General features: G+C 35.7%; 2 protein-coding genes across 2 annotated transcripts; both read left to right on the forward strand.

Moving 5' to 3' along the window:
- The first annotated feature begins 1,204 nt into the window (after window positions 1-1,204).
- LOC113116771 (toll-like receptor 6) lies at window positions 1,205-22,697 on the forward strand. Its single transcript, XM_026285100.1, has 13 exons — window positions 1,205-1,374; window positions 4,176-4,256; window positions 6,129-7,102; window positions 8,835-10,011; window positions 10,914-11,358; window positions 14,069-14,220; window positions 14,313-14,427; window positions 17,566-17,627; window positions 17,710-17,793; window positions 19,216-19,327; window positions 19,422-19,748; window positions 22,227-22,378; window positions 22,471-22,697. The coding sequence occupies exons 3-13, from the start codon at window positions 6,144-6,146 to the stop codon at window positions 22,618-22,620; spliced, it is 3,735 nt and encodes a 1,244-aa protein (XP_026140885.1). The 5' UTR covers window positions 1,205-1,374; window positions 4,176-4,256; window positions 6,129-6,143; the 3' UTR covers window positions 22,621-22,697.
- Window positions 13,105-14,539, forward strand: s100a1 (S100 calcium binding protein A1). Its single transcript, XM_026284035.1, has 3 exons — window positions 13,105-13,207; window positions 14,069-14,220; window positions 14,313-14,539. The coding sequence occupies exons 2-3, from the start codon at window positions 14,080-14,082 to the stop codon at window positions 14,460-14,462; spliced, it is 291 nt and encodes a 96-aa protein (XP_026139820.1). The 5' UTR covers window positions 13,105-13,207; window positions 14,069-14,079; the 3' UTR covers window positions 14,463-14,539.
- Window positions 22,698-23,242: the final 545 nt, after the last annotated feature.

Consider the following 23,242-nt stretch of genomic DNA (forward strand, 5'->3'; position numbering starts at 1 on the left):
AGATGTTATGAATAAAGTTAACTTCGACATAAAACTTCCGCTTCCCAGGACAAATTTTCTGAAACGCATATCATTTTACAGAGCAATATCTATTTGGAATCGACTTTGTCTCATCACGCAGAGTTCAGAACAAATATAAATTTAAGAGGACAGTAACCCAGGAACTGCTGCAAATGACCTTGTGAAAGCTGGAAATTGTCATGTTCTTTAAATTGGTAATATTTTGAATGTAACTGTAATGTATGAATTTTCTTGATTGTAATTTGTGTATGTTTCGTGTAATTTTATGTTGTGAAGATTTTTAAAAAGGACCCCAGGAAGACTAGCTGCCATTAAATGGGCCGCTAATGGGGATCCTAATAAAACAATAAAACAAAACTTCCACTGTATGAACCAAAATATCTGTGTTCCACAGAGAGAGAGAAAAAAAAAAAAAGTTACACATTTTTGGACAGAATTTTCAGTTTTAGGTGGACTACCCTTTAAACCTTATGTTGTTCCATACGCCTGTTGAGAGATGCTGAGAGAAGAACCAAACTTAAGCAAAACACAGTACATCCCACTATTTCTAAATGGAACTTGTGTAGGCCTACTTCAAACAATTTACACATAAGCTAAAATGTTTGTTTGTTTGAATATATATATATATATATATATATATTTTCTTTTTTTTTTTTTTTTCTTTTTTTTTATTATTAATTTTTTTTTTTTTTGAACATACAATAAAGTAATTTGAATCACAGTTAATTCACCATAATTAACTATATCACCCTATTGTCATTCACTATATTCTAAAAATCAGGTTGACATGAAGGGTTATATCTCCTTAAACTTAAAAGGTAGCTCATAGAAAAACGGGAGTTCTGTCATCGTTTCACCCTCATGTCACTGTATGACTTCTTTCGTTTCGATGATGAAACATGAAAGTAGGTATCTTGAGAAATGTATTTTTTTCATACAGTAGTCAATGGTAACCAAAGCTTTTTGGTCATTCAACGTTCTTCAAAATATCTTCTTTTGTGTTACACAGAAAAAAATCATATAGGTTTGTAACGACATGAGGGTGAGTAAGTGATGACAGAATATCCATTGTTGTAGTAGTATCCTACCCCTTTATTGAGATTTTTTCCCAGAACGGCCGTTTCTGATTCACTCCCTACAGCTGCGTAACTGAACCAACGGGGCGGAACATCGCTTGCAGTTTTAGCACAGACAGAACCAGCAGGTACAGACTGAAAGAAGGAGCTCAGTGAAAGCTGATACGATGTGCTCGGACTTACCTTGAACAAAGTGACCAACGGAACGCCTGGACCAACTTTATAAGAGTCAACTTGCAAAGTCTGAAAACTCGAAACTTTTTCCAGTTCGATAGAGGTGAGCATAATTTTGTCTTGTTAAAAAAAATACACTATGCTATATGTTTTCTTTCTACAAGGATTATTCATGAATCATTTAAACAAAACGATGAATATCAGCCATGTGCAAATTTAGCCTAGCTAACGACTTAAACCGACTTATTGTGATCCGTATGATACTAAACTAACAGCCACCTGTGTTTGTATTAACTTCCAGTGTACGTTTGTTTGTCTTTAAAAGTTTATCAAATTAATCAAACTTTAAAGCTCAGACTGTATACGGAAACAACTTTATAAACACCGTTTTCTCCTCCTCGTCGATTTTCTCCCTCCTGCTCGTTTTTATTGCCACAATATTTATTCTAGTGTCAGGGCGGCGATATCACCTAACTTTACCCTACCAAACGCTGAACATAATTCTCGCGAGCCTCACATCCCCAAATTCTCCAAATATTTGTTGACTACTGAAGGACTCTTGAACTCTTGCGCCCCTCGATGTGCTTTAATTTGTATGCATACTTTTTCCCAGGTCAACCCACAAGTTTCGGTCTCTGCAGGAAAGTAATGGGAGTTACCAGATCAGGGTGTTTTTTTTTTTTTTTTTTTTTTTATATTTATTTATTTTTTTAGCATACATTGCATAACATTTATCAACAATACATCCAAAGTCAACAGAACTAATGGAAGAAAAGGAAAGATACAAAAAAATAAAAAATAAATAAATAAATAAAATAAAAAAAATACAGCAAATCAAGTATTAATCATTGTACAAGAAAGATCTCATCTTATCTCCTCAAAAAAGAAATACATTTTTTGTTATTAATTATTCTTAGTGATTTAATTAAATATTCTACTTCACATAAGAATTCTATAAAATTAGGTTTTTTCTTAAGAATTCTTTGTTTGTGAAAATAGAATTTTGCTACAAGGATAAGAAAGTTAACAGATGATTCTAAAGATTTGTTTGGGTTTTCAAAAAAACAAACAACATCCTTAATGAGTAAATTACAATTCATTTTAACTTTAGAAAAACAGTAAACACTCAAATCTTTCCAGAAAAGTGATGAAACATTGCATGAGAAAAATAAATGGCAACTGTCTTCACTCTCTTTTTTACAGAAGGTACATATATCAGCTACATCACAGAATTTAGACACAAATGCATTGCAAGGGTATATATTATGCAGAATTTTAAAGTGCACTTCTTTCACTTTATTCGGTATGCAGTACTTATATGGTAATAACCATGTTTTTCTCCAATTAATATTAGCTATTTTAGAACCCCAAAAAAACTTCCCTTTTGGAGAAATTGAGGTTCGAGATTGAGAAAGTTGACGAATAAATGTATTATTACATTCTTTACTTAAAAGCGAAACTCCTCCCAAACATAACTGTGAGAGTTGTTTTGTGCATGACTCATAGGAAAGGGAAGCTTTCATTAGACACATTAAACCAGCAGGAATCGCCTTTATAACGGAGTTAAATTCTTTAAACGGAATGGGATATAATGGATATTCATAAAGCATTCATAAGATAACAAATCACCATTCAGATCAGGGTGTTTTTACACCATGATACCTGATCGTTTGACGTCATAGTGACGTTAGTTTTAGGGGTGGGGGTGGGTAAGGGGGATCATTTAGATTGCATGATTCAGAAACACCCAGCAGTTTGAAAACTCCCACATGGTGATAAACGCACACTTTTGCTCTGCAGAGAGACCTAAGTCTCGTCAAATACGCTTAGCTGAGTATTGTAGGTAGAGGAGAGTAGGGACGGTTGCAACCATTTTTGCATTTACTTAATTTTATGTTTTGTTTTTAGAAAGCCACATTTTATACAAAAAATAAATAAATAAATAAATAAAATTAAAGAATGAAAGAAAAGCCACCTCTCTCAGCTACCCACTCTGCTGTAACATGTCTATGTACACATGAAAATATGCATACAAGTGTCAAATGTTGCAACTGACCCATAACAGGTGTCATAAGTTAAACTGCCATTAAGCTAAACTGGCTGTATAAAAACAAAGAAAAAAAATAAATTAACAACGTTTTGGATAATTATTACAATTCAATTTAGCTACATAATATCAGTTGAATCAAAATCCAGACACTACACTTTAATAATAGCCTATGTCTGTTAAAGTTTACTGAACTGAGGCCAGCTGCATAAACATAGCCACTACATTAAGACTGTCTTAAGAACTAATTTGATTCACAAGCAGTTAATAAAGTAGAAATCAGTCAGTCTTACAAATCTACCATTTTATGAAACTTATTTTATTGTGAGTGTGTATGCATGTGAGCTATGTGTGTGACAAAGAGAGGGTGAGAGAGAAGGAAACTGCACATTAGATTAGATTTTTGATAATACCATGAAAATGGTATATTAGAAAATTGTCATCATTCTTCCAGAAAAAATGAAGGACTAATTTTGCATGTACAGTTTGAATATCATCACTGTAGTTCATTCCTGATAGACGAAATAAGCCATGTGGCAACTGTCCCTTGTTGCAACTGTCCTCAGGCTCCTTTACAGAAAACAGAACATTTTTAAGAAAAAAAGAACAAAAAGCAGATGCCGATGAAATTGAATCACTTATAGAACTAATTGAACTGGAGGTGGGGGGACTAAATACAATAATGAAGGGTCTGTTGTAGAGGGAAGAGTTACTTCAGGTTAATAATTTCCTCTTTCTGTCCTTGGCAGAAATATTGATTTGCGCAGTAAGTCACGTGGAAAAAGGTGTTTCCTTATTACTGTGCATCTCATTAGGACTTTAAGACATCTCGACTGACTAATCACTCTTTCCGGCAGATGAAGTTGGATGGTTTATTGGGGATTCCTGGTTCTTCCACAAACCCAGACTGTGAAAAACTACAGGTTCTCATGTAAAAGGTAAAATGTGCTTCTTAAAGTATTTCTTTTTAAATTTGTGGTATGCAATTAGTTGTTTTAAAGCATAAAGAAACAATATAAAATCAATAAAGTCTATAACTATATCTATTGAACAGGATGTTTGCCATATTTTCATATTGACATTAGGATTGATTTTGAGATACAGCGGGTAAAATAAGTATTGAACACGTCACCATATTTCTCAGTAAATATATTTCTTTTTTTTTTTTTGTAAATACTTTTTATTGGGTTTTAGCATATACAATTACATTCAAAATTATAACAAATTATAATAATACATACAAAAATAACAAAATAAATAATAATAAATTAATTAATTATGAGGAAAAACAGTGTTCCATGTTTGTACAGTCCATAAATTATCTTTAGTTTGAAAAGCTTGACAGTAATTAGGGAACATATAAGAAGTCAGTGTAAAGAAATAAGCAGAGAAGTTAAAGACTCCCAAAAGAAGAGGAACACTTTCATACGAAACATAAGTACACACTTTGAAAATACTGCTATTTTCAAAGTGTGTACTTAGTTATTTAACATCGGAATTTCTCTGAAATAAAAAATCTTTTGAGACTTTTGAGATATTGTAAGTACACAACTGGAGGAAATATATCACACTGTGCAAGTTATTTTCTGAAATTTTATTACAAAATTCCTACATATTGGAGCTTTAAAGGCTCGATTTAGGCAAAATAAGACTTTTAAAGACCCTTTAAAGACCAGCAGAATCCATGTCACTTTGAATACTATATCATAAAACATTTTAAAATTGAAATTGCACACATTTGCAACGACACTCTATATGATTATAACCAAATCATCCTTACAATTAAAAGCCATTAACACAAATGCAAATTTTTTAAGAAAACAAAAGTAGTTCTTTGACTTTACTGCTACTGAATCTCAAATTCACCGTACCTTACGAACATCCGAAAGTGAATGAACATGGACATGTGCATTAATACCAATTAGTATGGCGCGTACGTGTATTTACGGTGAATACATACGTAACATAGGTATGTGGCATCGCCACATTACTGTGCATGCGTTTTAGACACATGCGCGATAGGCACATACGTACATGACGTCACCGCACTACAGTCTGCAGTGAGGAGTATTTGTGTGTTTGGAATCACTGTCTTGCTGAAATGTCCACCCTTGTTTCATCTTCACCATCCTGGTATTGTAGGTGTTGAGACCGAACCAATTTCCACTGTCAAGGGGCAGAATTGCTTTCTAATTACTGATAGGTTTCATCTGGTGTCATGGCTTTCCATGCTTTTTTGCACCTTCCTTCGTTCATGTGTTCAATACTTTTTCCCTGTGTGATTCCATTTTATTACACATAACTTAAATTCCGTAGTTGCAGTTTTTGTTTTGTTTTCTTTGTATGTAGGGTCTCTTTGGGTGGTTATGGACATCTGGTGAAAATTTCATGTCAACAGCACCTTTAGAAATATATTTACTGAGAAAAATGTTGACGTGTTCAGTACTTATTCTATGCTCAGATTTTCAAAAGTCAACATTAGTTGGACCACAATGTTTCATTTTTCCATCAACTGTAAACTGACAGTATGGATGGTTCACAACTGAAACAAACCATTTATTGTCTGCCAACTTCTTTCTCATTTCCTCGTTGTCAGCCATTCTTAGATAGCTATTACATATATAATTGTACTGTAGTTATAATAATTGCTTATCCTTTCCAGTAAACATAGCATATTCTGAGCTTGATTTGCTTGCTGGAACTTGTCCATGATTTTAAGCATCCTTACTATTAAAACATGAATTGAAACACTGAAACTGCAGGGTTGGGTTGCTAATAACGGAAATATTTTCCCCTATCCTCTGTTTCAGATCGAAGCAAAGCCCATGAGAATGTTTGTTTTACTGGCTCTTCTTCTCAGCCTCCAGGCAGTTGTGCACATTAAACCAGCTAAAGCCAGTCAGTCCTGTACAATAACATCTGATGGGCGTTCAGCAGACTGTAAAGGTCTACGGCTGGATCATGTGCCTATAACAAATCTGCCTGCCTCTCTAGAAGAGCTCGACCTGTCTTTCAATACCATACAGGTCATCATCAAACAAGATCTGTTCAAACTTAGTCAACTGAGAGTACTCAAGCTTAATTACAACAACATCTCTCTAGTTGTGGATGATGCCTTTCATGGAAACATTTTTTTGGAGTATCTGAACTTATTTAATAACTCTCTGACAGAAATTCCATTCAAAGCTCTTAAACCGCTCACAAATTTAAGGGTTTTGGAAATGTCCAATAATTTGTACACCAAAGCATCTCTGGATGCTTCTTTTTTGAATTTCACCCAGTTAAAAGAGCTGTCCATTGGTGGATCGCTGGTCAGTAGTTTGGGAAGCCATGACATTTATGTGTTGAAGAAAATCTCATTGGACAAGTTTGCCATTAAAACCGGTACTGGTTTTAAAAGTTATGAACCTGGGTATTTTAGCAACCTCAACACAAAAAACTTGTGGTTCGATATAGCTTTTGACAAAAAGCCAGATATGCTTCCTATGATATTGAAAGATCTGGCGAACAAGACTTTTGATGTGCTACGTTTCCGAAACCTTTTTGAATTTCAGTACTATACTGGTAAACATGATATTTTTAATGGCCTGCAGTATGTAAATACTCAACTCCTAACCTTCTATCGTGGTAAATTCAATGAGGGAGTTATGAGAATGGCTCTGGTAAATTTGGCAATCAGTTCAATCAAAGGCCTGGAACTGCTGCTCATTGACTTTGCTCGTTCACAGAACAGATCACAGGGATCCAGTGTAACAAACTTGACCTTGGACAAGCTTGTGCTCTCGTAAGTTATATTAACTACTATATTTTTCAATGTTGATTTAAAAAAGAAAATGCTTTAATATTTATCCTCATGTTACTGTTTTTTAATGTCTGCAGTTTAAAAAAAAAACATGTTTCAGGAACTGAAAATCAAATCCTTTTAGAATGGTTAAATTTTTCCCAAAAACGGGTTTAAATGACATTTCTTGCTTTTACCATTACATTGTATTAAGATAATTTATTACACTTTATTTGAAGGTGTCCTTATTCATTTACTGAGTACAAGTACTGAGTAATATTTATTAACTACATGTACTTACTATATGGTTTGGTTAGGATTATGGTTTGGTTTAGTGTTACTTGCATGTAGTTATGCATAATTAATTTTTATTATAATAGTAAGTACATGTAACGTGTAACAAGGACACCTTTAAATAAAGTTGTGGCAAATGAGGCGGGGCCGAGATCCGTGGGAATGGAGCGAGGCCGGTGGAGTGATTGGAAATGAGCGACACCTGCTCGACCCACCGGACTCGAATCCCACGGAGGAGATGGAAGGATATAAAACAGGAGCGACGACCGTGAAGGACAAGAGAGGACAAGGTCTTGGCTTTAGTTTGTGTTTTGATTTTGTTTGTGCGCGGCAGTCGTCTGTGAGGGGCTGCCACTTTTTTGTCTTTATTTTATTATTAAAGTCCTTTGATTGTCTTCCGGTTCCCGCCTCCTTCTTCCCACGAAAGAACATTGTTACAAAAGTATTATTTTTTGTGACTCAGATACTTACAACTTACAACAAACTGAGAGGCTAAAATCAGTGACGTCACCGACTTGCTGTTATACGATAAAGTTTAGTTAAATATATACATTATATTACCACATATTTCCTTATGTAATATATAGGCTAGTTTTAAAAGTTGTAAAAACTGTCCTTATGCAATAATATTTTTAAATGTATTTATTATTGAAATTATCTCATCGTTTGGCACTGGAGTTGGATTTATCTTTATTTAACTTACATGATATATATTTTATTTATTATTATATTGTTCCCACAACCAGCAAGATTACTAAACAAACACAAACAGCATCCTAACATGTTTTCACGTTATTAATGTAATCTACATGTTGTTGCAGAAATTCTTGCACAGCAAGTGGTGCAACTATGAACTTTACTTTGCCCAACAATTATTATATGTGACCCTGGAGCACAAAACCAGTCTTAAGTCGCTGGGGTTTATTTGTAGCAATTGCCAAAAATACATTGTATGGGTCAAAATTACAGATTTTTGTTTTATGCCAAAAATAATTAGGACATTAAGTAAAGATCATGTTCCATGAAGATATTTTGCACATTTTCTACTGTGAATATATCAAAACTTTATTTTTTATTAGTAATATGTATTGCTAAAAACTTCATAAAAACATCTTAAAAGGTGATTTTCTCAATATTTGGATTTTTTTTGCAACCTCAGATTCCAGATGTTCAAATAGTTGTATCTCAACCAAATATTGTCCTATCCTAACAAACCATACATCAATGGAAAGTGTTCGTATTCAGCAATTTCTAAAAAAATACCTTTATGACTGGTTTTGTGGTCCAGGGTCAAATATTATAATTATTTCTTAAAAGTTCAAAAATAGGAATCAGAATCATTCATAGGAATTGGCATAATTGATTCTCATTCCTCAGTATGTATTTATCTTAAAGGAAAATTAATCTTAATTATATTAATTATTGCTGTTTTGTTCCACAGGGACATTAGTAATCCAGATATAATGCGCTTCGACTGGAGCTTTACCTGGCTCAATCATGTCCGCCAATTCATTGTATGGAATGTGAACTTCAACAGCGTACCATGTGACTCGTGGCTGGAGATGAAAAGTGTTGAGCTTCTGGACATCTCTAACAACCAGCTGAGGGACAGTTATATTTATAACCCACTGTGTGACACTAGAAATGCGCTGCACAAGCTTGAAACCTTCAACGTCAGTCGCAATCGACTTAACAGCCTCAGTGACTTAGCATCTCTGACCAAAGACTTTGTTAAGCTGACTACGATCGATATGAGCCACAACCAGCTGCAATATATGGGTAAACGTCACTGTTCCTGGAGACCGACCATTACCAAAGTAATCGCTCATCATAATAGTCTGACGTGGGACAGTTTTAAGTGCCTTCCCTTTTCTGTAAGCTTCCTCGATCTTTCGTACAGCAGCCTAGACCAGCTTGACATGGACTATTTTAATAAGGCATCCAATCTGACTGAGCTCCTCCTCAGTGGCAACAAGATCAAGTTCATCCCTTCCGGCTGGAGGAATCCATACTTGAGGATGCTCGCTTTAGATGGGAACTCTTTTGGACTTGTTAGCATGACATCTTTTAAGGACATGCCTAGCCTACGCATCCTGACCGCAGGCAACAACCCTTACCATTGCACCTGTGATCTCTATACCTTCATACAGGAAACCACAAGCAAGGGCAAAGTGACCATCACGGACTGGCCAAAGAACTACAAGTGTTACCATCCTGAGCGTCTTCTCAACACAATGGTATCAAAATACTTCCCTGGTCATTTAGCCTGTAATATTACACTCGTTATCATCATCTGTGTGTCAACAACGGCGGTCATTGTCCTTGGTCTAATGCTTCTGTGCTACATTTTTCACGTGCCATGGTATATAAAAGCTACATACCAGATCATCAGAGCCAGGTACAGGGCTCATAAAGAAGGTTCAGGCCAGGCTATGGACTACACCTTTCATGCTTTCATCTCTTACAGCCATGCGGATGCAGACTGGGTTCGAGAGCAGCTGCTCCCTTGTCTAGAGAACTCTAAGCCTCCTTACTGCCTCTGCATCCATGAAAGAGACTTCACTCCAGGGAAGTGGATCATTGACAACATCATTGAGAACATTGAAGATAGTCGCAAGGTGTGTCCACACACATTTATGTTCTTCAAAGATGCCTATTTACAAAAGAAACATGCAATATCACCATTCTTAAAATTATTGGAACAAGAATTGAAAAATAATATTTTTTTAATGAAGATTTCTATCACATCGAGTGTAGTGTGGATATAAATATCTAAGCCTTCAAATTTTAGAAGCCTATTTCAGTCTCAGAGTAAAAATAAAATAAAACGTTGATTATATATCTCAGAATTGCAACATTATTTCCCATAACAACGACATCATATCTCATTCAACTATGACATTCACATCATACTCTACCATTTAAAATTTTGGGTTTGTAGGATAAGTCTCTTATCTTCACCAAGACTACATTTATTTGATAAAAAAGACAAACTTTAAATAACTTTAAATAATAATTAATTTTTTATTATTATTAATGGTAAAAGCAGTTAAAAAAATTTAATGGAAACCATGATTTTTTCCCCCGGATACTTTGATGAATAGAAATAATTTATTTGATATAAATCATTTGTACATGAATGTAAAAGTCTTTAAATGTCACTTTTGATCAACTGATCCTTGCTGATTAAAAATATTTACTTCCTTAAAACTCCAAACAGTTGTGTATTTCACAACTGAAACTTTCACGGTGTGACAATATTTTGCAACATTCAGTATATCTGACACTTGTAACTTTATATCACACAGTGTAACTTTATATGTTGCAATTGGAGCTTGTGTGTACAATGTAACTTTATTTCTCATAGTAAATGTCTCACAATTACTTTTTCATCTGAGATAGAAATGGGCTATTAAATAAAATAACTCCTTAAAAATAAATGAAAGAGCAAACAATCTAAAGTTCTGAAATATTTTATACATTCCCAAACCACATCCTAAAGTGTTTTCTTGTTATTAAGGTAATCTTCGTGTTGTCGCGGAACTTTGTGAACAGCGAGTGGTGTAACTACGAGCTCTACTTTGCCCAACAGCGGGCCATTGGCAAGACGTTCAGTGATGTCATCCTGATTCTGAAGGAGCCCATAGACCCCACTTCTCTTCCCAGTAAATTCTGCAAGCTCAAAAGGATGCTCAATACCAAAACCTACCTAGAGTGGCCCCAGCAACCAACAGAACAGAGCTTTTTTTGGGTCCAGCTGAGGAGTGTTCTGGGCAAACCAAACATCATAAGACAGCGTACGACCAGCCGGCATAGTCGCCTGTCTTCAGTGAGGTCTGTTTCCCTGATGGAGCTGCCACAGGACCAGAGTTCTGCAGGAACCAATGAAGATGCCCACCAAATCAGTGATGAGCCTTCTAATAGATGTCAACAAACTTTAGAGAACTTGCTTGAAGGACATAAATAAGGTTATCAGTGGCAGAGATGACCAGAAAGAACATGCAGCTGTTGCTTTCCCAACATTCAGAATATGACTTGCATTATGGTAACTGATCTGCAATGATGTTAAGCTAAGATTCGTCTAAGCATGTTTGTTGACTCACTGGTTGCAGAAGGTATGGAAAAAGTTCATTCTGACTCATATGTTCAGTCAGTGAGCAGAAACAAGTAGACAAACCACATGCTCACTCTGACAATCAATACAGTTCTGTTTACTTTAGTATGCAAGTACATACTTATCTTAATTTGGGTAGCGAACTGTAATACTGTTCCCACACCTTATGCCAGTATATAATTGTCATGAAATAATGTTTTAATATATTTAAATTCAAATATTTAACATTTCAAATGATTTTGTAAATACAGAATCTTTTCAGATTTTATACATTTTATACATAGACAAATGAATCTATTTTGTGCACACATACTGTAAATGCATTTTGTAGCTGTGAATTTGTGATTAATTTTTTTTATACTTTCTTTGTTTTGGTTTTGAAAAAAAAACTAATAGTAATGACAGGACTATGAATAGATAGATGGAGAAACAGATGTGCTTGATTGATTTCCGAGGAGAAAATCATTATAAGATAAAGTTGCCATGGTAACCACATAAAATATTATTATTGTTAAAAAAGAAGGAAAAAAAGGACATATTATACTGTGCCTCTTTGAAAATATATCTTATTAATTATATTAATGTCTGGCACCACAGTGTTCTGTCTCAAGGCAGTTTGAATATAATTTCACTGTCATTCTATTATTCTTTATGATCTGGATTAAGCATAACCTGTGCCCCTCACTCTGAGTTTGATATCCCCGCAGCTAACTTCACATTCAACTCCAATAATGATGTTTTATAAATAATGTCTGCTCTATTTAGTTGTAAATCATAAAATGTATTTTACCGAACAGATGGATCTTTCCAAATAAACAAGAAGCTATGACGCATCATGTTATCCAATTTGCAGTGTTGTATGTTTACCTTCTCATGTGATTTTTCTGAGTGGAAACATTCAGAGCGATAATAAATGTGGCAGATGTTTAGTCATCACTGTTTTGTGTGTTTTGATGTAGATGGTCCTGCTTTAGTGAAAATTATTAGTTTTAAGTTTAGTTTACAATATTTTTTTTATATAAATACAATTGTATATGTCATTAATAGATTAATTTTAGTCTCATTTATTACTGTAAAAATGAAACACCAACTTGAGCTGCCACAAACATATCTCACTCCACCTCATAACATTGCGCAATATAAGATTATTTTAGTCTGACACAGATATTTTTTGACCTGGTTTAAACCTTAGACTGAACAAAAACATTTTTGAATAAGACAAAAAGTACACAAGTGAAATCTGAGATAGAATGATGCCAAGAATTCATCTTGTTGGCCTCAAGAGACTTCAAGTTCCAGTACATGGGTAAACTTGGCAAAGCATTACATTAAACCTTTCCTGACAAAAAAAAAACTAATAATAATAAAAGCAATCATCAAAATCAAAGCTATATGTAATGTGATTTAATTTGATCTTTGTCTTGATTCGTGTACTAGTAAAATAATTTCAAAATCTAAGCATTTACCTGTGCTCTAAGGTGAACCTACAAAAACTACTTAAACATGATCATTTAAAGTATTTGAGCACATTTAAAGATGTTGGATTGTGTGAGTGTGCGTGATGACGCCATTGGACGTGCGTGGTGCATTTGGAAGAAGCTCCGCCCACTTGGCTATTTCCGCCGCACAGGTGCCTGGACACTATTTAATGAATGAGCACAAGTAACTTCTCCAGCGCTAGTTGCCACTTCTTTGATTAGGTAAGTTGAGAGTTTGTTTTTGTAGACTTATTAATGTTGTGCTGGTGTATTTATGGGAATATTGTATACACGCCGTTATGTGCAAACAGATTTAAAGTTTACTTTGGTTTAAGAATAAATAACACTTTAATATAATTATTTAATGAGGTCAAAGGTTAATGCATGAAATGAGACCCTTTCGTTTAACAATTGGCACATAAACTATCCATGTAATATGAGTAAGGCAGTTTTAACTTGGATACATACTTTCATATTGTTACCAATATGAGTGATTTCTTGTACTAAGTTTAATAACGATGATGGAAAGCTATTGTTCATTAGCGCATTTGTGGATCGTTTTACAGTCTGAATGTTTTGATGTTAATGTATCATTCAATACTAGTTTCTTCTTTATGATACTTCAGATTTAATACCCATATAATCTATATAAAAAAGGCCTACATTAACAGATTAATACTCTCTGAGCCTTTAGTTCATATAAAAGACTAATTGAATAATTGATGTATAGCTGTCTTCCATCTCCCTCATGATTGTCATCAGCATAGTGCCAAAAGGCCTGTTTGCTCATATTAGATTCCTCAGTGGCTGTGTAACCCCATTCTTGAGGGATGGTGGGGCCCCTGGGGTCGGCAGGTGTCTGTGCAAACAGTACATGCTTTTAAGAATCGAAATGGGCTATGCATTTTCAAAAAAAAGTGTATTTATTAAATACAGAAAATGCATTTGAATGAATATGAGCATGTAGTCCACTACAAAACCCCAGTGGAGGTTCTCAGGTGTTCATATGTGGACCGATAGACTTGGAGTGCTAGACATAATTGTGCTTTTTTTTTTTTTCTCTTCACCGTATATTTTCTAAAGACAAAAACAACATGGTTTCAAAACTGGAAGACGCAATGGAAGGCCTGATTACAGTGTTCCACACATACTCCTCCAAAGAGGGAGACAAGTGCAAGCTAAACAAAGCTGAACTCAAGAGTTTGCTTCAGGGAGAACTCAGTGACTTTTTAGCAGTAAGTTTTAGCCGTAGTAAGTCGCATTAACATTCAGTAACCTTAATATCTCGCATGCATAATAGAAATAATAACTGTGCATCCTGTTGTAGGCAAGCAAAGACCCTATGGTTGTGGAGAAGATCATGTCTGATCTGGATGAGAACCAGGATGGAGAAGTGGACTTTCAGGAGTTTGTTGTGCTGGTGGCTGTTATCACAGTGGCATGTAATGATTTCTTTGTAGAGAGCATGAAGAATTGATGTTTTTCCATGTCTCTCTTAAGCTGTGTCATTTTGTAAACATCATTTATCAGAAATAAAGACTCTAGTGATGTGCAGACAGTTTGGAAATTACAGTTGTTGAAGTGAACGTTCAAGCGTTCATTAAGCTTTACAAAAAAAAATTATACTGCATTTCTTCTGTCCCCTTGATGATTTATTCTTGTTTAAGAACCAGCAGGATTCCCACTGTCTGGAAAAACCTAAATATAATGAATATGTCGTTGAAATTGAATCCTAAAATATCTTAATTATGAAACTTTGACATCTAAAATATTTTATGTGGTAAAAAGTGTAATCACGAATGTCTATGAAAGTCATGTAAATCCTGAAAAACATCTGGATTTACATGTGCATCTAAAAAAATTGAATATCATGGAAAGTTTTTTTTCTTTTTTTTTTTTTTTTTTTTAAAAGCAAACTTTTTATATTCTAGATTCATTTCACACAAACTGAAATATTTTAAGTTTTTTTTTTTTTTATTATTATTATTCTGATTATGACTTGCAGCTTAGGAAAATGAAATCAGTATCTGAAAAATTTTGAATATTTTCTCTAAGATCTATATCAGAAAAGGTTACAAAACAGAAAGGTTCATGATCTCCAAAGCAAATATGCACTCAATACTTGGTTGGGGCTCTTTTGTATGAATTACTGCTTAATTGCAGTATGGGATGGAGGAGAACAGTCTGTGGCACTGCTGAGGCATTATTGAAGCCCAGGTTGCTTTGATAGCAGTCTTCATATCCTCTTTATTTTTTTGTCAGATGTTACTTCTCTTTCTCGTCACACTACTCCATACAGGTGCTTCTCAAAAAATCTGAATATTCTGGAAAAGGTCTTTATTTTTTGTCATCTAATTAAAAAAACCTTCACTGCACACAAAGTGAAATATTTCAAGAGTTTTGTTTTAATTCTGATGGTTACGACTTACAGCTTGGGAAAATAAAAATCTGCTGGTGTTGCTCCATTGTGTTTAATCAAGTCCAAAGTCAATGCAGCCATCTACCAGGAGATTTTGGAGCACTTTATGCTTCCATCTGCTGACAAGCTTTATGGAGATGCTGATTTCATTTTGCAGCAGGACTTTAGCACCTGTCCACAGTGCCAAATCCACTACCAAGTGGTTTGATGACCATGATATTACTGTGCTTGATTGGCCAGCCAACTCACCTGACCTATTTGCTATTTTTTAATTAAATTACAAAAAATTCTTCCATGATATTCTATTTTTTTTTTAGATGTACCTGTTTTATGGAATTAAATTAAATTATTTTATTGAACAATTCTAATACATCAGTGCTTATAGTTGAAATGAGCAAAGAAATGAGTCTCTGTGACTGCAGCATACTTTACATACTAGAAATATCATGGGTGCTTACTGTCTTTGAAGGTTTGACATGATTTTCTATTAAGAGTGCCATCTATAGGTTAAAATCAGACATGTCAACCTTTTTATTATTTTTTTTTATTTATTTACAAAATAGAACATTCATACACCTGGGGCCTGTTGCACAAAAGTAGAATTAAGACATCCGGGATAAATGACTCAGCTGAGCTCAATAAAGCCAAAACATGTGCGTCCAGGCTTAATTGGTTGCACAAAGACCAAGCCAGGATGAGCAGACACGGATTCATTAAGCCAGGTGAAACCAATCCTGGATAGGCGCGCGCTCACGGCTCACTCAAATAGACCCCGCCACAGATTAACTGATTTACCATGGCAACTAGAGCCGCGTACTTTTCCCCGTCGGAAGCACAAATCCTCATGGAGGCATACGAGGAGGTAAAATATATAATTAAGAAGAAAGGCAACACCGCCACAGTCATAAAGCAAAGAGAAAAAGCGTGGCAAAGTAGCTATTGCAGACCGCCTGAATGCGTAAGTAGTGCACAATTACACACTCACCGCTCCGCTGAAACATCACAATTACAAATCAAATATTTAATTCACATCTCCAAAAACGCAGTTGTACTGTAATTATGAAACGGTTACATTTTTTTTATTGAAATGCACTGCATATATGAGTGAAATTGTGTAACGTAACTCCATCACACTGTATAAAGCTATGATATATTATTATTAAAGCCTTACATTATTATTTTACGTTACTACGCTCAGTACGGTTTAATTTTAGCCGTTGTACTCTGCTTATGTTGTCCACCGGTTTTTTTTGTGTTTCCCCTGCTTTTATTAATGTAAAGCAGCTTTGACAGAATGAAACAATTGTGAAAAGTGCTATATAAATAAAATTTTCTTGAATACATAGATGAGCTATAATAATAATCACTTTAATTTATATAGCGCCTTTCAAAGGACCCAAGGTCGGTTGCTCACTGCACTGCAAAAATGTCTTTCTTTCTTAGTATTTTTGTCTTGTTTTAGGTAAAAAAAAATAAAAATAAAAAAAAAATTCTTAATTTTCTAGATCAAAATAACCTAGGAAAATAAGCAAAAAACTCTGCCAGTGAAACAAGAGAACTTTTCTAAAAGTAAGTGTTTATGGAAAAAGTAAACTTATTTCAAGAGAATTTTTCTTATTATATTGACCGATATTTAATTTTTTTTGCTTGTTTTAAGCCCACATTTACTTGAAGTTTATATTTTTGGTCTAAACCTATACTTATTTTGCTAGGTCATTTAGAAAATCAAGAAAATACATCTTTATTGTTTTTTTTTTTTTATATATATTTTTACTGAAAACAATACAAAAATACCAAGTCATTTTTGTCAATGTGACTCCATTAAATGTTCTTGTGATAAAGAGTGTGTGTGTGTGTGTGCGTGTGATGTAGATTAAACATAAACGGACATGGCAGCAGGTCAAAATCAAATACAAGAACATTCTGCAGAATGGTATGGTCCCTGACTAATATTTAACAGCAGAGGACATGGCCTTGGAGCTAAATAAAGGCAGGCCCGTCTTAGAGGGGATCCCTGGGGGGAAAGAGACGAGCATAGGTTCCTCCCAAGATGCCACCCGCTTCATTCAAGGTATGTCCTTCCATCTCTACATGGAATACAACCACATTCATATTGAATCAATTTGGACTGTCTGACTTTGGTTTATCTATTGCCTTGCAGTGTCTGGCAGCACTGTGTTCCTGTTAGAGCCACCAGCACAAGCACCAGACGATGCTGATCCAGTGAGTACTCCATCAAAGGCATACTGTATGCCTGGCATGTCTTGTCTACTAGCTTCAATATGAATCCGATTAAATGTGATAGGGTGAAAGCCCCAGTGCAGCAGCAACAGCACATGGAGACGATGATGAGGAGGAGACCATCTCTCTGGATTCCAGAAGGCATGAGGTATCATGTTAAGACTGTGAAAGTACTATTTACTCTACAATGGGGAGGAGTCCTCATCAAAATCAAAAAATCTAATTTCTTTTACAGGACCCAGATGCTATACAGTGGGAAAACCAGCCTGGCAACATAGTGCGTATTAATAAAAGGACACCACATCCTGCCAAATTCCAGCTGCGCTAATTGTATTGCGTTCACAGAGCTCACAAGCTATCAGAAAGTTGTATGGCAACCACCTCCGGCGCCAAATAGAACTGGCAGACATAGACATTCAGTACAAGAAGAAAAAGATAGAAAATCTTGCACTGGAGTCCGAAATAAAAAAAAGAGGACAATTAGGAAACTGGACCTTGAAATAAAAAAACTTGAGAGGGAGGTGAGATATGCCTTCAATGTACACTGTATGCTAACTTTAACACAAATGTATTAATCATTATTTTTCTTTCCTCCCCCAACTGCAAGAAGATGACACAGCTCAAAATAAAAATTAGGTATATTCTCGTAAAGTCAAGTGAGCCATGACATATGAGCTCTTATTGTGAGCACACAGGACGGCGGCATCTTTCTAAGGTATTTTTTATTTTCACAGCAATCAGTACAACCAAGTCATCGTTATAAGGCACCGGCCTCTTTTGCCCACCCCCCCCCAGCACCAGGTGTGGCCACTAGCCTATATGAAGGCCCAAAATTGTGTGTTCCTTTCTGCTCTGACAATGGCATGCCCATTCTTGCGAGATGTAGTGGATGAAGAAGCACTTGTGCTGAGGAGAGCCTTCAGGCGAAAAAGGGTCTTCAGGGACCGGTTGGACCCACTGGCCTTCCCTGATGACCATCTATATGAACGATACAGGTTTTCTGCAGATGGCATCAGGTATCTATGCAGACTACTGGGTCCCAGGATTAAGCACCGCACTGCACGGAGCCATTCACTGAGTGTGGAGCAAATGGTTTGTGTGGCCTTGCGCTTTTTTGCTAGTGGAGCCTTCCTGTACTCAGTGGGGGGATGCAGAACAGCTGAACAAGGCCACAATTTGCCGCATAAGGAGTGTGTGTCTGGCTATCAAAGCATTAGCAGATGTCTTCATCTCCTTCCCTGGCCACAGAAGACTCTGTGACATGAAAGAGGAGTTCTATAGGATTGCAGGTAAGAGGATCTACAAATTACAGGACAACTGTTAACACATAGTAGGATACTCATTACTTTGTGTGACCGGTTTCCCCAATGTCATTGGTGCAGTGGACTGCACACACATAAGGATAAAAGCCCCCTCAGGTGCCCATGAGGCCGATTTTGTGAATAGGAAATCCTTTCACAGCATTAATGTTCAGGTGAACATAACTTTTTGATATTGTCCATTGATGAACACTCTGCATTGCCAATGATGTGCATTGATTGGTGTAATATTCCTCATCTTATGATTTCAGATGGTCTGCAATGCTGACTGTGTGATCAGCAATGTTGTGGCAAAATGGCCTGGCTCAGTCCATGACTCCAGAATCTTTCGGGCCTCTGAAATCTATCAGTGCCTATCACAAGGTAAGCCACACAACCCCTATTTATAACCATCATGGCTGTGTCAAGAATATCACTGTGTTTATGAGGTAGTAATGATGAGATTTTGTGTTGACAGGTGAATTCTCTGGTGTGTTGCTGGGAGACAGGGGGTATGGCTGCCAGCCTTTTCTCTTGACACCTTTCACAGACCCCCAGGAAGCACAGCAGGCCTACAACCATGCCCATGCCAGGACCAGGGCCAGAGTTGAAATGACCTTTGGCCTCCTGAAGGCACGCTTTCAATGCCTTCACAAATTAAGGGTCAACCCTGTTAGGGCATGTGATATTACTGTGGCTTGTGCTGTCCTCCACAATGTGGCCTGCTTGAGGAAGGAGAGGGCCCCCAGAGTGCCACCAGCCATGGACTGGGACAATCCGGCAATCTTCCCTGATGACGACAGTGGTCGGCTGCTGAGGGACCAATATGTGTTGAATTTTAGTTCGTATGTGTGCTTTCAATTTAGGTAAAAAGTGTCCTGCTGTGGCAGAGGAAATAGGGTTTTTTTGGGTTGGTTTTTTTACGAATTTGGCCTCTTATGATGTTTGTGCGGTATACTGTGTGTAATACAAGGCTGCAGGGAGGCTACTGCATCCATTCATTTGTCTGTTCAGTTGATGTGAATGGATTTGTCCTGCATTTATTTTAGTGTGCAGACATGCAGGGTGTGTTCTATACAGACCTTTGAATGTGTATGTATCATTTTGTATAATATGCTTTGATTCTGTGCTTTCCATCTTGTAGAGTCACTGTGACTTCAGTTTTGAAAGGAGCTGATAGTTTACCTGCTTTGTTTTGTCCTTATTACACATTGTGTTTTTATATTCATATGGAATGTGTATTTGTTTATATGACAGAGTACTAGGGCCCCACTGAGGAAAAATTATAAAGTCATAAATTTATGAGGCTGGTTCTTTCTGCAGAAAAGCAACATATTCTTTTTACAGTTTTGATAGTTATGACAATGTGATACTTCATATTCTGGCACATCAGCATGTCTTTGTTTATGAAACCATACCGAAGTACAATTTCATGAAATGCCCCACATCTGTCATTTTATCAACTGTCCTCCTTTAAAACAACTGGTTACAATATTATGACTTGTCTTTTTTTTCCCTCTGTGGCCCTAATATTCTATCATTTTATATATAGCCTTATAGTCTATGGGAAACTGTAAATTATCTAATGATAGCAACATCATCTAAAAATCATTATTTATCCAAAATGATTGAAATTAATGATCACAAACGTTTAAATAATGACAGTGGGTCTAGTTATATGTGATAACAATGTATAGTGAGCAGTGAAATAACTATTGGTTTCCATTTGTGGTGACTGCTGACTGACATTAGGGATGAGATTAAATAGATCCTGGAATTTAGCCTGGTCTGGAGCAGGCTAGCTCCACAGAATAAATCTCCATGGTAATTTATACCATAACATATCCTCCTGCCCCCTATCCAGCTTTAGTGCAACCGGATTAGGGATAAATTGAGCCAGGATCACCAAGATATCCTGGCTTAATCCCTTATCCTACTTTTGTGCAACAGCCCCCTGGTTTAAACCTTAGACTGAACAAAAACATTTTTGAATAAGACAAAAAGTACACAAGTGAAATCTGAGATAGAATGATGCCAAGAATTCATCTTGTTGGCCTCAAGAGACTTCAAGTTCCAGTACATGGGTAAACATGGCAAAGCATCACATTGAACCTTTCCTGACAAAAAAAATAATAATAAAAGCAATCATCAAAATCAAAGCTATATGTAATGTGATTTAATTTGATCTTTGCCTTGATTAGTGTACTAGTAAAATAATTTCAAAATCTAAGCATTTACCTGTGCTCTAAGGTGAACCTACAAAAACTACTTAAACATGATCATTTAAAGTATTTGAGCACATTTAAAGATGTTGGATTGTGTGAGTGTGCGTGATGACGCCATTGGACGTGCGTGGTGCATTTGGAAGAAGCTCCGCCCACTTGGCTATTTCCGCCGCACAGGTGCCTGGACACTATTTAATGAATGAGCACAAGTAACTTCTCCAGCGCTAGTTGCCACTTCTTTGATTAGGTAAGTTGAGAGTTTGTTTTTGTAGACTTATTAATGTTGTGCTGGTGTATTTATGGGAATATTGTATACACGCCGTTATGTGCAAACAGATTTAAAGTTTACATTGGTTTAAGAATAAATAACACTTTAATATAATTATTTAATGAGGTCAAAGGTTAATGCATGAAATGAGACCCTTTCCTTTAACAATTGGCACATAAACTCTCCATGTAATATGAGTAAGGCAGTTTTAACTTGGATACATACTTTCATATTGTTACCAATATGAGTGATTTCTTGTAGTCTGAATGTTTTGATGTTAATGTATCATTCAATGCTAGTTTCTTCTTTATGATACTTCAGATTTAATACCCATATAATCTATATAAAAAAAGGCCTACATTAATAGATTAATAGTCTCTGAGCCTTTAGTTCATATAAAAGACTAATTGAATAATTGATGTATAGCTGTCTTCCGTCTCCCTCATGATTGTCATCAGCATAGTGCCAAAAGGCCTGTTTGCTCCTATTAGATTCCTCAGTGGCTGTGTAACCCCATTCTTGGGGGATGGTGGGGCCCCTGGGGTCGGCAGGTGTCTGTGCAAACAGTACATGCTTTTAAGAATCGAAATGGGCTATGCATTTTCAAAAAAAAGTGTATTTATTAAATACAGAAAATGCATTTGAATGAATATGAGCATGTAGTCCACTACAAAACCCCAGTGGAGGTTCTCAGGTGTTCATATGTGGACCGATAGACTTGGAGTGCTAGACATAATTGTGCTTTTTTTTTTTTTTTTTTTTTTTTTTTTTCACCGTATATTTTCTAAAGACAAAAACAACATGGTTTCAAAACTGGAAGACGCAATGGAAGGCCTGATTACAGTGTTCCACACATACTCCTCCAAAGAGGGAGACAAGTGCAAGCTAAACAAAGCTGAACTCAAGAGTTTGCTTCAGGGAGAACTCAGTGACTTTTTAGCAGTAAGTTTTAGCCGTGGTAAGTCACATTAGCATTCAGTAACCTTAATATCTCGCATGCATAATAGAAATAATAACTGTGCATCCTGTTGTAGGCAAGCAAAGACCCTATGGTTGTGGAGAAGATCATGTTTGAACTAGATGAGAACCAGGATGGAGAAGTGGACTTTCAGGAGTTTGTTGTGCTGGTGGCTGCTATCACAGTGGCATGTAATGATTTCTTTGTAGAGAGCATGAAGAATTGATGTTTTTCCATGTCTCTCTTAAGCTGTGTCATTTTGTAAACCTCATTTATCAGAAATAAAGACTCTAGTGATGTGCAGACAGTTTGGAAATTACAGTTCTTGAAGTGAACGTTCAAGTGTTCATTAAGCTTTACAAAAAAAAATTATACTGCATTTCTTCTGTCCCCTTGTTGATTTATTCTTGTTTAAGAACCAGCAGGATTCCCACTGTCTGGAAAAACCTAAATATAATATGTCATTGAAATTGAATCCTAAAATAACTTAATTATGAAACTTTGACATCTAAAATATTTTATGTGGTAAAAAGTGTAATCACGAATGTCTATGAAAGTCATGTAAATCCTGAAAAACTATGTAAATATACAGGTGCATCTAAAAAAATTGAATATCATGGAAAAGGTGTTTTTTTTTTTTTTTTTTTTTAAAGCAAACTTTTATTCTAGATTCATTTTACACAAACTGAAATATTTTAAGTTTTTTTTTTTTTTTTTTACTATTATTCTGATTATGACTTCCAGCTTAGGAAAATAAAATCAGTATCTGAAAAATTTTGAATATTTTCTCAAAGATCTATCAGAAAAGGTTACAAAACAGAAATGTTCATGATCTCCAAAGCAGATAT

This window comes from Carassius auratus, chromosome 16, assembly GCF_003368295.1.
Source record: "Carassius auratus strain Wakin chromosome 16, ASM336829v1, whole genome shotgun sequence".
Lineage (NCBI taxonomy): Eukaryota > Metazoa > Chordata > Actinopteri > Cypriniformes > Cyprinidae > Carassius > Carassius auratus.

What these genes read in the sequence shown, in the direction of transcription:
- LOC113116771 (XM_026285100.1), top strand. Translation starts at nt 6,144, where the DNA reads ATGAGAATGTTTGTTTTACTGGCTCTTCTTCTCAGCCTCCAGGCAGTT. An exon ending in CTTGCTTGAAGGACATAAAT is followed by an intron (nt 11,359 to 14,068) that starts AAGGTTATCAGT and finishes TATTTTCTAAAG; the next exon opens with ACAAAAACAACATGGTTTCA. An exon ending in GGCTGTTATCACAGTGGCAT is followed by an intron (nt 14,428 to 17,565) that starts GTAATGATTTCT and finishes ATTGCCTTGCAG; the next exon opens with TGTCTGGCAGCACTGTGTTC.
- s100a1 (XM_026284035.1), top strand. Translation starts at nt 14,080, where the DNA reads ATGGTTTCAAAACTGGAAGACGCAATGGAAGGCCTGATTACAGTGTTC. An exon ending in AACTCAGTGACTTTTTAGCA is followed by an intron (nt 14,221 to 14,312) that starts GTAAGTTTTAGC and finishes ATCCTGTTGTAG; the next exon opens with GCAAGCAAAGACCCTATGGT.